We start from the raw sequence: 12,660 nt of genomic DNA on the forward strand, positions 1-12,660 counted from the left end.
CAAAATGGCTCCCAGAGAAAATGAGAAACTGACACAAGTGAGCAGGAAACTGTTTCTGGACAGAGAAATGGAGGAACATCAGCAGGACGGGAAACGGTTCCAGGTGAGACTAATTAACTCTGTTTTCTAAAGAAACTGCTTCATTTACTGTAAGGTTTTCTGTTGCTTTGGTCTGTTCTGATGAAGGAACTCGTCTGAAATATCAAGTTCTCCATTTAATTATGGAGGACTGATCCTGCCAAAACTGGCAATAAATATAAACTTTAATTTATCAAATGATTAATGGCTTATTGCGACAGACTGAGGCTTGATGTTGACCAATAGGAGAGAAGCTGACTGAATTCCTGCCCATATTCTCCTTCCGTATGTGTCAGTTTATGTACAAAGAGTCAAAATAAAAGAGAAAGTAAATTGGTGTGTTAAAAATGTCACCAAACCAATAAAATGATACTAATAAATGATGGGAAAATTTTGAAATTTCTTAATTAAATAAAATGTGACAGAAAATGAAAAAAAAAGTATTATATACAGAATAAAAATAAAATTGAAAATTAATAAAGTTGAACAAGATAACTATTCATTTATGTTACACCATAATGAATTAGTTGAAATGTATTCACTTTATTAAGCCATTTAATACTGGATTTATTGCAAATTTTGGCCATATTAGTCCTCCATATTTACTGCTTCTCGCCTCTATTCAGCTCTGAAACTTTTCCACATTTTGTGGCATCACATAACTGCTAATATCAAAATAAAAGAACTTCCTGTTCTGTTAATTTCTGAAGGTCAACAGATTTTATATACTTTTTGTTTTGTTTCTTACTTTGTAATTTATACCTTAAATTTGAAAATCTTTACTATTTAAAACCAACAAAGTTTCTAAATGTGGATTTATATTTCTAAAGGGCTAAATTGTACATTTGATAAAGTTTTAAAATAGCAACAGACTTTAGCGTATTGTTCTGCAACAAATTAAGTTTCAAACTATCAGAAGATTTAATAGAAATCATCAAATGCTCATCTAATAATTGGGATGGATGGAGCTAAATTAGTGACAAAAATCTGTTTTGCCTAGATTCCTTGCAAAGTGATCTATTTTAGTGTTGCAACTAATTATTTGAGTAAGCTATGATTTAATGTAACAGGATGTCACGTTTTATTAGTGACACTTTTTAAATCGAAATACTAAAATAATGAAACTTTTTTTTTTTTTTTTTACCGTTAATGTGATTATTCTCAAATTATCGTTTAAAAAAATATTTTCTGGTTTATTACACCCTTCTTGTCTGGTTTAAATAAACAAGAACAGCATTTAAATTTGTGTCAAAATTGTTGAAATGTTTATTTAAATGAAAGACATGACATCAACACAACGTTTGAAACTTTAGAAAAAAAAACTTGACGTACATTTCCTGAAATGAATAAAGAGAAAAGGTGAAGAAAGTGCTTTGTATTTTTTTAAAGAAACATTCTCTGTAGCTCTTTAATGAGTTAAAGGGTCTCTGATAAAACGCTTTGATTTCTACTTATGACATCACTGTTTGAGTCTTGAACCGCCGCGTGGAAAAATATGACGGCTCCTCTGTTCCATATTTACAGCTAGAGATCCAGAAACGAGGCCGACTCCGCTGCTGCTGGTCCGTCTGAACTGGGACCAGTTTCACCCCAGTTAAGGTGAGTAAAAACATCTCAACTTAAAGTTTATTAAACAAGTTTGCTCACAATTCTTATCAGCAGTCTTAATGGAGAAAGTTTTACTCTGAAATGAATTAATCTGCAGCTATTCATGTCTTAGCTACTCTTCAAAATGGGAAAGATTAGAGCACAGATTATCTTACTGAGGCAGATTTGGCCAGGAAGTACTAAATTAGCCAATTTATTAATTAAATTATTGGTTTGTAAAGTATTTTTGTTTTAATTTACCAAAATAAAGTGAATCTGAATCTGCAGTGAAAATTATCTACTAGAAAAGTTTTGGACCAAAATAAATAAAATATTTCCGGAGGACAAAAAAAACAATAAGTAAACCTAAATTATTGATTTTCTATAAAATCGTGCTGCTGAATGCAAGATTAATTCATTAGAAGGTTTAGATGGTTATTTAATAAAAAGACTGCATGTAATACTGCTGGTCACCACGAGAGGGCAGCAACGGCATTGATCAGAAACGTTAGTTTGTGTTTAGGGGAAACTTTTTGCCTCAAATCTGATTTTCCCCTCATCCTATCACTTTAGATTTAAAGATGTAGTTCTGTTTCATTTCCAAAAACTTGATTTTGAACCCAAAAGTGCAATTAATAACATTTAGAGGATTTAACAAGCTCTTAAAGTCAGTAAGTTGAAAATTTGGACCTTCCTTTTGGAAACTGGATACATTTCAGACTGAACTGCAGCATCACAAATCAACCTGCTTTCCTCTGAGATATTAACCTTCATCTGCAATATAATCTATCATCATATATTTGTGTTTTTTTTATTATAATATGCTTAAGTCTGCGTCACTCGAGATAATACAATTTATTTTTATATTAGCAAATATTCAAGAGCAAAACCTTGAATCATAGACTTCTAAAAGAGAAAATAAATTAAATCGGTTTCTTTTTGTACATACTTACACGATACGAGCTGTTTGCGGATTGTAACCGGAGTTAAAGGCTGCGCCTGTGTGGATTTGAGCACCTGGTGAAACGGACCGGCTGGTCGGTTAAAAAAAATTAAAATCCTAGGTGAAATGAACGTACCTCCTGGTAAACCCTTTACCCCCCGCCCTCATATCAAAACATACCCCACACTTTAATGGCTGTAAAAACACAAAATATTTCAGGGTTTTTTTGTGTGTAAATATCATTTTCAAAAAAATAAGCCAGGACCTTTCTGACATTTAAAAATAACAGAGCGCCAGATGTTGCTGCAGAAGCCAGAAACCAGCTTCCCTTTTCCGAGGAAACTAAAAGTGCCTGCAAGACGAAGCGCAGGGCTAACTTCAGTTTGTTCCCCTCAGTTTTCAAGTCTGTTCCTCCCTCCCTCCACCAGGGGGCGCTACATGTTGTAGGCCACGTAGATGGGGTCGAGCTGGTCGGCCAGGAAGCCGTCGCGAAGGTGCATGCGCTGCTTTTCGCCGCGGGAGTTGATGGGAATGACGCCGATGTCGACGACCACGACAACGCCGACGATCAGGTAGTGCTCCTCCAGAACCACGTTGGTGACCAGTGGAACCAGGTCCAGAGCCTCGTGCTCCGAGCCGTCCAGCTCCACCACCACCACCAGCAGGTTGGTCCACGTGAACACCGCGCTGCAAGAACAAAAATGTAGACGTTAATCTCAGAAATTTCTAGAAAAACTTTGAAAATTGCACAAAAAAACTCGTAAATATTGAAAATCTTAGAATTTTTTTAGAAAAACTTGAACATTTCTGAGTTACAAGAATAAAATATTTGCCAGAAGAACTAAAAAAAATTTCAATTAATCCCAGATTTTTCTAGAAAAAATCCCAAACTCAAAAAATTGCACAAATAAAACTCAGAAATATTGAGATTAATCTTAGAAAAAATATCAAAAGCTAAGTTACAAAACTTACAAAACTAAAACATTTGCGAGAAAAACATTCGGAATTTTTTAGGTTAATCTGAGAATTTTTCTTGAATAAACTTGAAAACTTTGTAAATCTTTTGAAAGTCAAAAACTTTTGAAACCTGGAAAGTGTTTTCTAGAAAAGATGTGAAATTAATCTCAAAATTTCAGCTTTTCATTGCAACTTTTCAAACTCGGAAATTCTTTCTACAAAATTTCCACTTTTGTCAGGTCGGGACTCGAACCTGTGACGTCCGCGTCAAGGACTAAGGCCTCCATGTCTGGGTTGTGCTGACCCCCTGCACCACCAAAGCATCCAAAATTTCAGATTTTTTTTCACACAAATTTTCAACTCTTGTATCTCAGCAATTTCCAAATTTTTGGTGGAAATGTACTCCGGTTTTTTTCTATGGATAACGGATCCAGTTTTCCTGAACGGTGAGTCATTTCTCCATGCAGAGTAGGCTAGAACTTCCAGAAAACTGCAAAACTGCTGAAACACTGAGCTCCGTCGAATCAAAGCTTCAGCCCTCCTGTTTAGAGCTGAAGTCGATTATTAGTGAGTGGAACATTGATCACAATATTTGGTAAACTGATCACCACTCTGTGATGCTCTTGTGCGTCCGGATGACGGAGGTCTCGATGTCGATGGGGTGGTAGCGCATCCCCCTCAGCTCCATGGCTTCCTCCAGAGCGCCGACCACATACAGAGCGTCATGCCGCTCTGCACACACACAAACACACACACACTGGTAGGACGCCATGATTTCTGCCATGCGTGTTCAGTTCAACTCTAAGGCATTTTTTTAAAAACATTATTAGTTTTTCCCCACATTTTAACACCATAAATACTTTTGGAGTTAAGAAATAGAATTAAAATAGGAAAAAAATGAATTTTAAAAAAATAATAAAACAGTTTACGTCGCCTTCAGGATGTACAGTAAATCAATAACAATAAATATGTATAAATAGACACATGGTCAAAATCAATAGCTAATACGTCCGATAGAATATTCAATAATTTCACTGAACTCTGACCCAGAACCGAACGGCATTCTGGGAGCTGTAGGCTGAGGAAAGCCGTTCAGCCTGTCACAGCTAGCTAAGCAAAGTTGGTGGAATCAACTAATTCTCTCTTTGGTTGCCTAGCAACTCACTCATTCCTCGGTTACCTAGCAACGACCTCTAATGTAACTGGCGCAGCAGCAGTTTAAAGTTTCTCCACCGTCCCTCATAACTGCTTGAAAATAAAAAACAGAAATTTGGAGTGAAAATTGTGGATAACACAAGAAATTCAGGCCACCATTTTGGAAGAATTTCAGATATTTAAAAAAGAAAAACAAATCAATAATTATTGACATCGACTGATATTAATCCCTGATATCATGATACGTTTTTCAGCCGTGTTGTCCGGCCTGACTGCAGCTGTTTGCTTTTCCAGCGAGGAGACGCCTCTGAAGGTTAGTAGCCTTACCTCCGCTGGCGTCGGTGAGCTCGGTCCGCCGCAGGAAGCCCAGGTATCCGGTCCGGGCCCAAACCGTCTGAGTGTCGCCGAAGCTGAGCCTGGAGCTGAAATGGTCCGACTGCAGAACTTCGTCTCCGTAGACGGTGAAGTAACCGCTGGCGTTGTGGCCGCTGTGCACCCAAATCTACAAACAAACACAACGATGGTTGGAGGCGGGCTCAGGGAGACCAACAGCCAATCAAAAGGCTCCATTTGCTAGATTTGAAACTACGGATTTAATTCAGATAATAAGACAAATTCCTCGTTTCTCCTTTAGCCATTTCTAAAGTTACACAAATAATTTCAGATTTAAGAGGGAAAAAATGGTGGTTCTTTTTAATCAGTAATATTTCCACCCTATTTATTTATTTATAAATGTCACAACTTCAAGTTAAATGTCGGGTTAATATGAAAATTTACTTGGCAAAAACCCAGAAGTGGACTATCAAAATAAAAGCCGTGAACCTGTATAAACTTTTATTTTGGTAGTCTACTTCCCATTAAATATATAACGATAGTTTGAAGCTAAATATGTTAAGATATCAATATTTCAGATTTAGTACAATCTTGGCTTAATTACTGCTCAGTTTATCTTCTTTAACAAAACAAATGACCTTTTCTGAGTCTGTATAATCCAAATAATGATTAAATAAATGGCTGTTATTTCATTAATCAGTTAATTATGATTAATCGTTTTAGAACAGTGATCCAAAGTTCACCAAAAAGTCCTGCGATTGTCTTTAAACAGGCTGTTTATGCATAAAAACCCCTCGTTACGGCTGAATTAAAACTATTATTTTGCCGTTTTCCCCTCAGTGAAAAACAAAGTCATAATTTTAAGTTTTAAATCTAAAAATAAACGAACTCTGACCTCTCCCAGGTGCGACTCCCCCATCGGCCCTTTGGTCTCCGGGTTGGCGATGATGATCCGAACTCCAGGCAGGATCTGTTCATTTAAATAAATCAATAAACAGATCATCGGTTTGTTTCTAATAATAATAAATGAGTTTTTATTTAATAAGGTAATAAAGAGTGTACCTTCCCAGACTCCATCAGTGGTAAACTGTGTGGTGAACCCCGCTCCACTAACCTGACCCTGGACAGCAAAATTAATAACAAAAATCATTCATTATTCCATATATTTCTGACTGGGACACATCTTATAAGTCTTAAAAATATCAAAATGTGACAATTGGAGAATAAAAAATGCCTCAGCAAACAGGACTATATGCTAAAAGTGACAAAACTTTCCTGAACGTTCAACTATTTTTATGGTTTTAAAATCTTTTTTGAGTCGTTTTGACTGAAAAAGACGATGGTTGCGTGTCGCTGAATGAAGACGGTTCTGGGAACAGATTATTTCAATCAGTTTCCGGAAACCTCAGTTTCTAAAATTAAATCCAAAATGCAGGGTGAAAGTAACGGTTCTGACCCCTGAGAGGAAATAAAAACCGACAGAAGTGGTTCCTCAGATTAAAAACAAACAAGCGGCGCGTCTCGGAAGAACCGGGCCCGTTTAAATCAACAGTGATTACATGTAATCACACCCTGACGGACGACCAGCAGAGCTTCGCTCACTGCTGTGGCTGGAAGTCCGCAGGTTTTCAGTCTGCTGGACGATGAAGAACATTTTACTGTTTCTTATTCGTAACTTCAGCAAATTTCTCTGACATGCTGGATTATCAACCTCTGGACCAAATCCAGACAGATTACATCTTATTAACCTCTTACTGCAAAAAAACTAAATCTTACCAAGAATTTTTGGTTCAGTTTCTGGTGCAAATATCTTAGTGCACTAAAAATAACTTAGAAGTAACTTTTCAGCAAGATACAGGAGCTTGTTTTAAGATAGTAATTCCTTAATATTGATTTAAAAAATCCACTTAGGAAGTAAAATATCTTGTTAAAAGAAAGAAAATCTACTTTTCCTTTAATATTAAGGAGTTACTTACTTAAAACAAGCTCATATCCTGCTGAACAGTTGCTTGTAAGTTAGTTTTGACTTATTTAATGCGTATGAAGATATTTGCAGTACAACTTAGACAGAAATACTTTGTAAGATTTTGTGTTTTTGCAGAGTTTCTCCAGCTGCTTTAAGCTGAATACAAACCAAATCCATTTTTTTCCATTTTTCATTCTTAATGAGCCAATTCCCATCTTTTCACCTCCAAAGAAATCCAGGTTTGTTCCACTTCCTGATGTGAAACTAAATCAGATTTGCATCAGATAGTTCTCAAAGTTTGCGGTCCAAACGGTCTTGTTGTATTTCATCCAACTTTTACATCATTGATGTGAGACGTGCGTCATAATTTTGCACCAGAAGAAGCCAGACGCTGTAAATCTGGATTTAAATAATGGGTAAATTTGCAATTATGAAATTATGAAAGAAGGCTGAGTCGGTGAACTCGTCACATCACAATCGCACCAGTCTTAGTCCCGACTACGAATCTAAACAGACTTTAAACAGGCTTTGTTCTTACCAGTTTCCTCCGTCTGGTTCTGATCTGGTGACGATCTTATTACTCTGAATAACTTTATAATCGATCAATTTCATAAGCCGTTCACACAGAAGTTGCATTCAATTAGTGATATTAACAAACATGCAGAAGAAATTGGATTTTAGCAGAAAACAAAAGGAATTGAGCCTCAAGACTAAAAGACTGTGTGGCCATAGCTAAAGGGAACGGACGTTTCTGGACATTTAGTTTGTTTTTTCATTTCTGAGACACTTTCCAGTCTGTCTGGTGGCTCTTGTTGAACTTTTTAAACATCCTGATTTGTTTCTTAATGCAGCTCAAATTTGTTAATGATCCAAAAATAATGTTGAGCAGCAATTCCCTGCAAAGCCAGGATAGCTGTTCACTTTTCCTTATGACACAACCACTGCTAGCACAACAAGATGTCTCCTTGTAGCCATCAGGCTGCTGTTTATTTAGATCGATTGGATGATTACAGCTCATCTTCACCTGAAGTCACTGGTTTATAAAAATTTTAAACTGATTTTTTATGCAAAATATACATTTTAACAAGTAAAACGTTTAAAAGCGAGTGCTACAATGGAAGGAGATATTGCTACGTTTCCCTGCAGGGTGCCTCCGTTAGTTTCTCGTAAAAATCTGAACGCTTTCTTCCTCTGAAATCATAAAGCTCAGACTGAAACTCTCTCCCTGAACTAATCCAAGTTTTATGTTAGTCTGTGGCTCAACTTAAAACCAGCCAGCAAACATTTCATCATCTCAAAGAAACTTTCAGCTCCCAGTTTTTACTGTCTCACCAGAGCCGAGAACATTTCTCGTTTTTCATTTGTTTTCAGCGTTGCAGTCTCTTATTCCCAAACACTCGGCTGAATCGCAGTAATAAACTTTACAACTGAAGACGTCCTGCAGAACGGCTGCAGGATCCCTCCGGACCGCAGGCCGACTCTTTATGGGAGCAGAATGTCAGAAACGGCGGCGTGAGCAGAAAGAAAAGCAGCTGAGAGCGTAAATCAAACACGCCTCATTCTGAGATAAAGGCAGATTTATCCAGAAATAAACACGTGAATATAAACGACTCGTAATTCCTAGCAAATATATTAAATTACATATTCCTAAACATTCAGCAGCCACTTTATTCAGTATATCGGCTCAGAAAAAGTTAAAAAGAGTCAAAACAACTGGATCCATTAACTTTGAACAAAGTGTGAGTAATGTTCTACATCCATATGGTGGAACTTTATCGCGACATTTGGTGGTACTGTTATGATACCGATAAAGATTATTATTTTAAAACTATTTATTCCTTATTTTTTAAGGTTTTGCAGGGCAGTGACTGCCCGGCGCAGCATCATGGCGCCACAAACTGAAATATTGTTCTTGACAATCCATCTGAAATTGGCTTCTTCAGGACGCCACTGACTCAAAACATTTTATTTCATTAAAATGCAAAAAGTAGCTGCAATTAATCATATTTTGTGAATTCAATGATATTTACTGAGGCTCTTGTGGAACACAAGTGGAGAAAATAGTTTTAATTGAATATCAATAAATGAAATTTATCATAAGGATAAAACGTAATTCTAACCGTGACAAGGATTTTTTTTTAACAATAAATCTACATTTATGGTCAAGTGATGAGTTTGGTTAAATTCTGTTAAAAGTTTTTGTTTGAGACACTAAAAAGGGGTAAAATATTTAATTTAGTTTTAATGTATATATAAAAAAAGGGCTTAAAAGTCTATAAAATATTTATGTGAATTTATTAAAGCTCAATATATTTAATATTGTAGACAAATAGTCTATTGAGTCATAATATTTGTTTATTTACAACCGATTTAAAAATGCTTTTAAACTTGAGAAATTTTAGACTATATTGAACAGGTGATCTATTTTTGTTTTCTTATTTATCTAAATTCCTGACAAATGTAATAACTTAAAAATAAAATGGTTAAATTAAATTTGAGTTGTTTTTCTTGTGTAAGATTGGAACGTGATATCAAATTGTATCGATCACAAATTGAGAAATGTCTAAACAAATCGATATAAATTAATAATTGTGATAAAACAGGTGATTTACACACATATTTAGAACAAGAAACTAGAAATAATCAAATAATGAACCAAAGGATGAAGACTTTGTCTAAATGTTGGTCAAAAAATCAGGTAAAGAAATTCTCACCTGTCGTGTCGTAACGCTCTCATATCTACGAACACAGTGGTGGGGTCGGGTCCTGATGTTCCCTGAAAAACAAAAAACAGTCAAATTAACCTGTAGCAACAGATAAATCTCACAAAATACTATCATACAACCACACACCAAAGAGTACTACTGCTACTTCCTCCCAGTGGATGCATTCATGTGAGGTTTCTGTGCACCGGATCGGTGGAAGGTGGAAGGTGACAGAGCAAAACAAGCAAAAAATAAAATAAATACGGTACTGTAAAACGTGATTCCACTGAACCGACATGCAAACAAAAAGCCTCAATTAAAGAGGGAAGAAATAGAGGAAAGTAAAGGGTGATAACTGTGAAGCAAAGCAACCAACTTCATTTGTTTTTCAAATTTGGATTAATTAAAGTTTGGAGAGAAAATGGAGATAGAGGAAAGAATAAAGACCAACAACTCTGATTTCTTTCTGTTGAGAATCACCTGACATAAAACCACGATGCTAATCCTTCATTTCCACTTTGTCAAGCTACATTAGCACCATGTTAGCTTCAAGATTTTACCACAAAATGAAAATTTATTTACATTTTTGGATTTTGCCAGTAAATTACACACACAATAGAGGCACAGCAGGGTGTTTTGTTCTTAAAACTGGTACCAAGTCACACCAGAAAAATCTAAATCTTCATCTTTACTTGGAAGCTAACATTGCTAGCTAGCTAAGCGCTAAGGTTTTATTGGTAAATAAATGCTGCTATCTGCTGGCTAACAAGAAGAAACTTCAATATGGTTGTTTTCATCATTCATTCAAATGTTTCTGCAGAAAGTGTGAAAAATAAGAAATTTCCTTCAGATCCATGTTAATTTTTGACCTAAAGTCGGCTGGAATAGGATTGTGCTGACAAACCCGGTGCTGTTCGTCAGGCAGGGGAGGTTGATGGAGGTTCCCTACCTGGTCGGCCAGCTTTCCCAGCCTGTGAGGCTGCAGCAGCAGAGAGGCAGGGCCGAGGAGGAAACGAAAGAGGAAGCAAAGGACGTAAAGAAGGAGGGAGGACGGAGACAGAACAAAGAATGAGAGATGAAGGTGGGGTTATGCTTCAAAAGAAGAGGGAGGAGGAAAGTCAAAATGCAAACTCAAAAGCAACAAAACAAGCAGTTAGATTTTAAAAAGGTGGTTCAGTAGGATGTTAGTCTTTCAAAATGGAAAAGCTGCATTTTTAATCCTTTTCTCATTTATTCACTTAAATTGTGCTAAACAGCAACAGCTGGAGGTAACAGCTAAATCTGTGGTTTCCAGTTTACCTGAAAAGTTCCTATAAAAAAAGTGTAAAATTTTTCTCTTGATGTTTTTACATATTAATAGGCTGTAAGTCACAGCTGAATGCGTCAGGAATGATCAGCTTGAAATGGACGAATGGATGGAGCTGAACAGAGAAACATGGAAGAGAAGCTGAATGTGTCTAATATACAAGATCGATCTGGAAGAGTCTGGAAAAGTGGAATTTATCTGATCTGAATTTAGGATCTTTAAGGTTTGAATAAGTAAAATTCCTTCATTCATTCTTTCTTTCCTCGTGTCCCTCCTTCGTTCCTTACTTTATTTCTTAGCCTGATCATCGCCTTCCTGTGCAATTCTGCTCAATTAAAATCTCGCTTTCTCCCATTCACTTGGATTCCTCTGCGTGTTGAATCCGTCGCTCTTTTGTAAAATCATCACATATACACTGCAAAAACACAAAATCTTACCAGGTATTTTTGGTCTACTTTCTAGTGCAAATGTCTTCGTACACTCAAAGTAAGACAAAACTAACTTACACGTAACTTTTCAGCAAGAAATATAAGCTTGTTTTAAGTCAATAATTCCTTCATATTGATGAAAGACCGATGTTTTTATTGGTGGATTATTTCACTTATTCCCATATTAAAAAAAAAAACAAACTTCAATGTACGTTTGTAATATATTTTTATTTTCTTGTTAAGCACTTCTGGATTGATGCAAACTGCATTTTGTTGCTTTGTACCTGTGACATGTGCAATGACAACAAAGTTTGCTTGTTGCTCCAACGCCTGGATAAAATGCCAACTCCTCTTCTGATGGCTGAAATATGAAAATATCTCAAGTGTTTACATTTGTCACTCTGATGATTTCTAATGATTTATGCATGAATAAACTTATTCGCTTTATTTGTAATTGCATTTCTAATTTAAAGGGGACCAATTACGCAAAATTCACACTTTGCATGTTTTTTGTACTTTAATTTCGGTTTCTAGTCCTTCAAAAATCAGCTAAAAAAAAAAACACTCAGCTGTTTTTTGGTAATTAGTTCATGTTTTTTAGTGTCTGGAAAAGGAGTCGTTTCAAAAACCTCTGGAATGTAAAGTCATAAATAACCAGGCGCTGTGCTGTTACCTAGCAACCACAGCCAAGTCCAGTCTGTTACTTAGCAACCTGACCTGAGTTCCAGCACGTTTGGTCAGCTGGTTTTACCGCTCTATGCGCTGTCCAATGGCTGCTGGAAGAGACAAGTGTTTGTTGTTGACCTACCATCCAGAATCCACTTGCTGTATTCTTGTTGGTTGTGCAGGAGGCTCTATTAATGCTTTTCAAAGATGTACAGTTGTATAATTGCTCATCTGTTTGCAGCCATTTTCACGCAGAGTGCAAACGTTGAGTTGATTTAAAGTGACATGATGCCCTGAAACAGCTCATTCTGAAAGGAACAGACTAAAATCTGATTATCTATGAAAGATTTTGTGTGAAGAACATGTAATGAGCATGTTTTGTATAGGCCACAAACCTATACTAACTTGTTCAAGGAAGCATCATAGGTCACCTTTAATGGAAACACTGCTAATATAAATAATTTTTGACATTAGTTGAATATTGAGGCCGTTTTGAATGTTTCTCCAGTCTGAGCTCCAAACTCAGCCTCCATTTT

General features: G+C 36.2%; 1 protein-coding gene and 1 long non-coding RNA gene across 10 annotated transcripts in view; one reads left to right on the forward strand and one right to left on the reverse strand.

Annotated features, from left to right (window-relative positions):
• Nucleotides 1-1,320: 1,320 nt before the first annotated feature.
• Nucleotides 1,321-12,660, reverse strand: part of LOC116721375 (disco-interacting protein 2 homolog C) — a 163,372-nt gene continuing 152,032 nt past the window's right edge. For 5 of the 9 annotated variants that reach the window (XM_032565051.1, XM_032565054.1, XM_032565050.1 and 2 more), the window contains 7 exons: nt 10,674-10,703; nt 9,734-9,795; nt 6,116-6,173; nt 5,949-6,023; nt 5,048-5,222; nt 4,174-4,297; nt 3,043-3,295 (listed from right to left, as the gene is read on the reverse strand). In XM_032565051.1, coding sequence (XP_032420942.1) covers nt 3,043-3,295; nt 4,174-4,297; nt 5,048-5,222; nt 5,949-6,023; nt 6,116-6,173; nt 9,734-9,795; nt 10,674-10,703 — 777 coding nt within the window. Of the gene's footprint in view, nt 3,296-4,173; nt 4,298-5,047; nt 5,223-5,948; nt 6,024-6,115; nt 6,174-9,733; nt 9,796-10,673; nt 10,704-12,660 lie in introns of all 9 variants that reach the window. The other 4 variants (XM_032565047.1, XM_032565046.1, XM_032565049.1 and 1 more) reach the window with 2 other exon arrangements.
• LOC116721378 (uncharacterized) lies at nt 11,351-12,482 on the forward strand. The gene is made up of 2 exons (XR_004339584.1): nt 11,351-12,297; nt 12,340-12,482. It is a non-coding gene; the product is annotated as an uncharacterized LOC116721378 (long non-coding RNA).

The sequence above is a fragment of the Xiphophorus hellerii genome, chromosome 6 (genome assembly GCF_003331165.1).
Source record: "Xiphophorus hellerii strain 12219 chromosome 6, Xiphophorus_hellerii-4.1, whole genome shotgun sequence".
Lineage (NCBI taxonomy): Eukaryota > Metazoa > Chordata > Actinopteri > Cyprinodontiformes > Poeciliidae > Xiphophorus > Xiphophorus hellerii.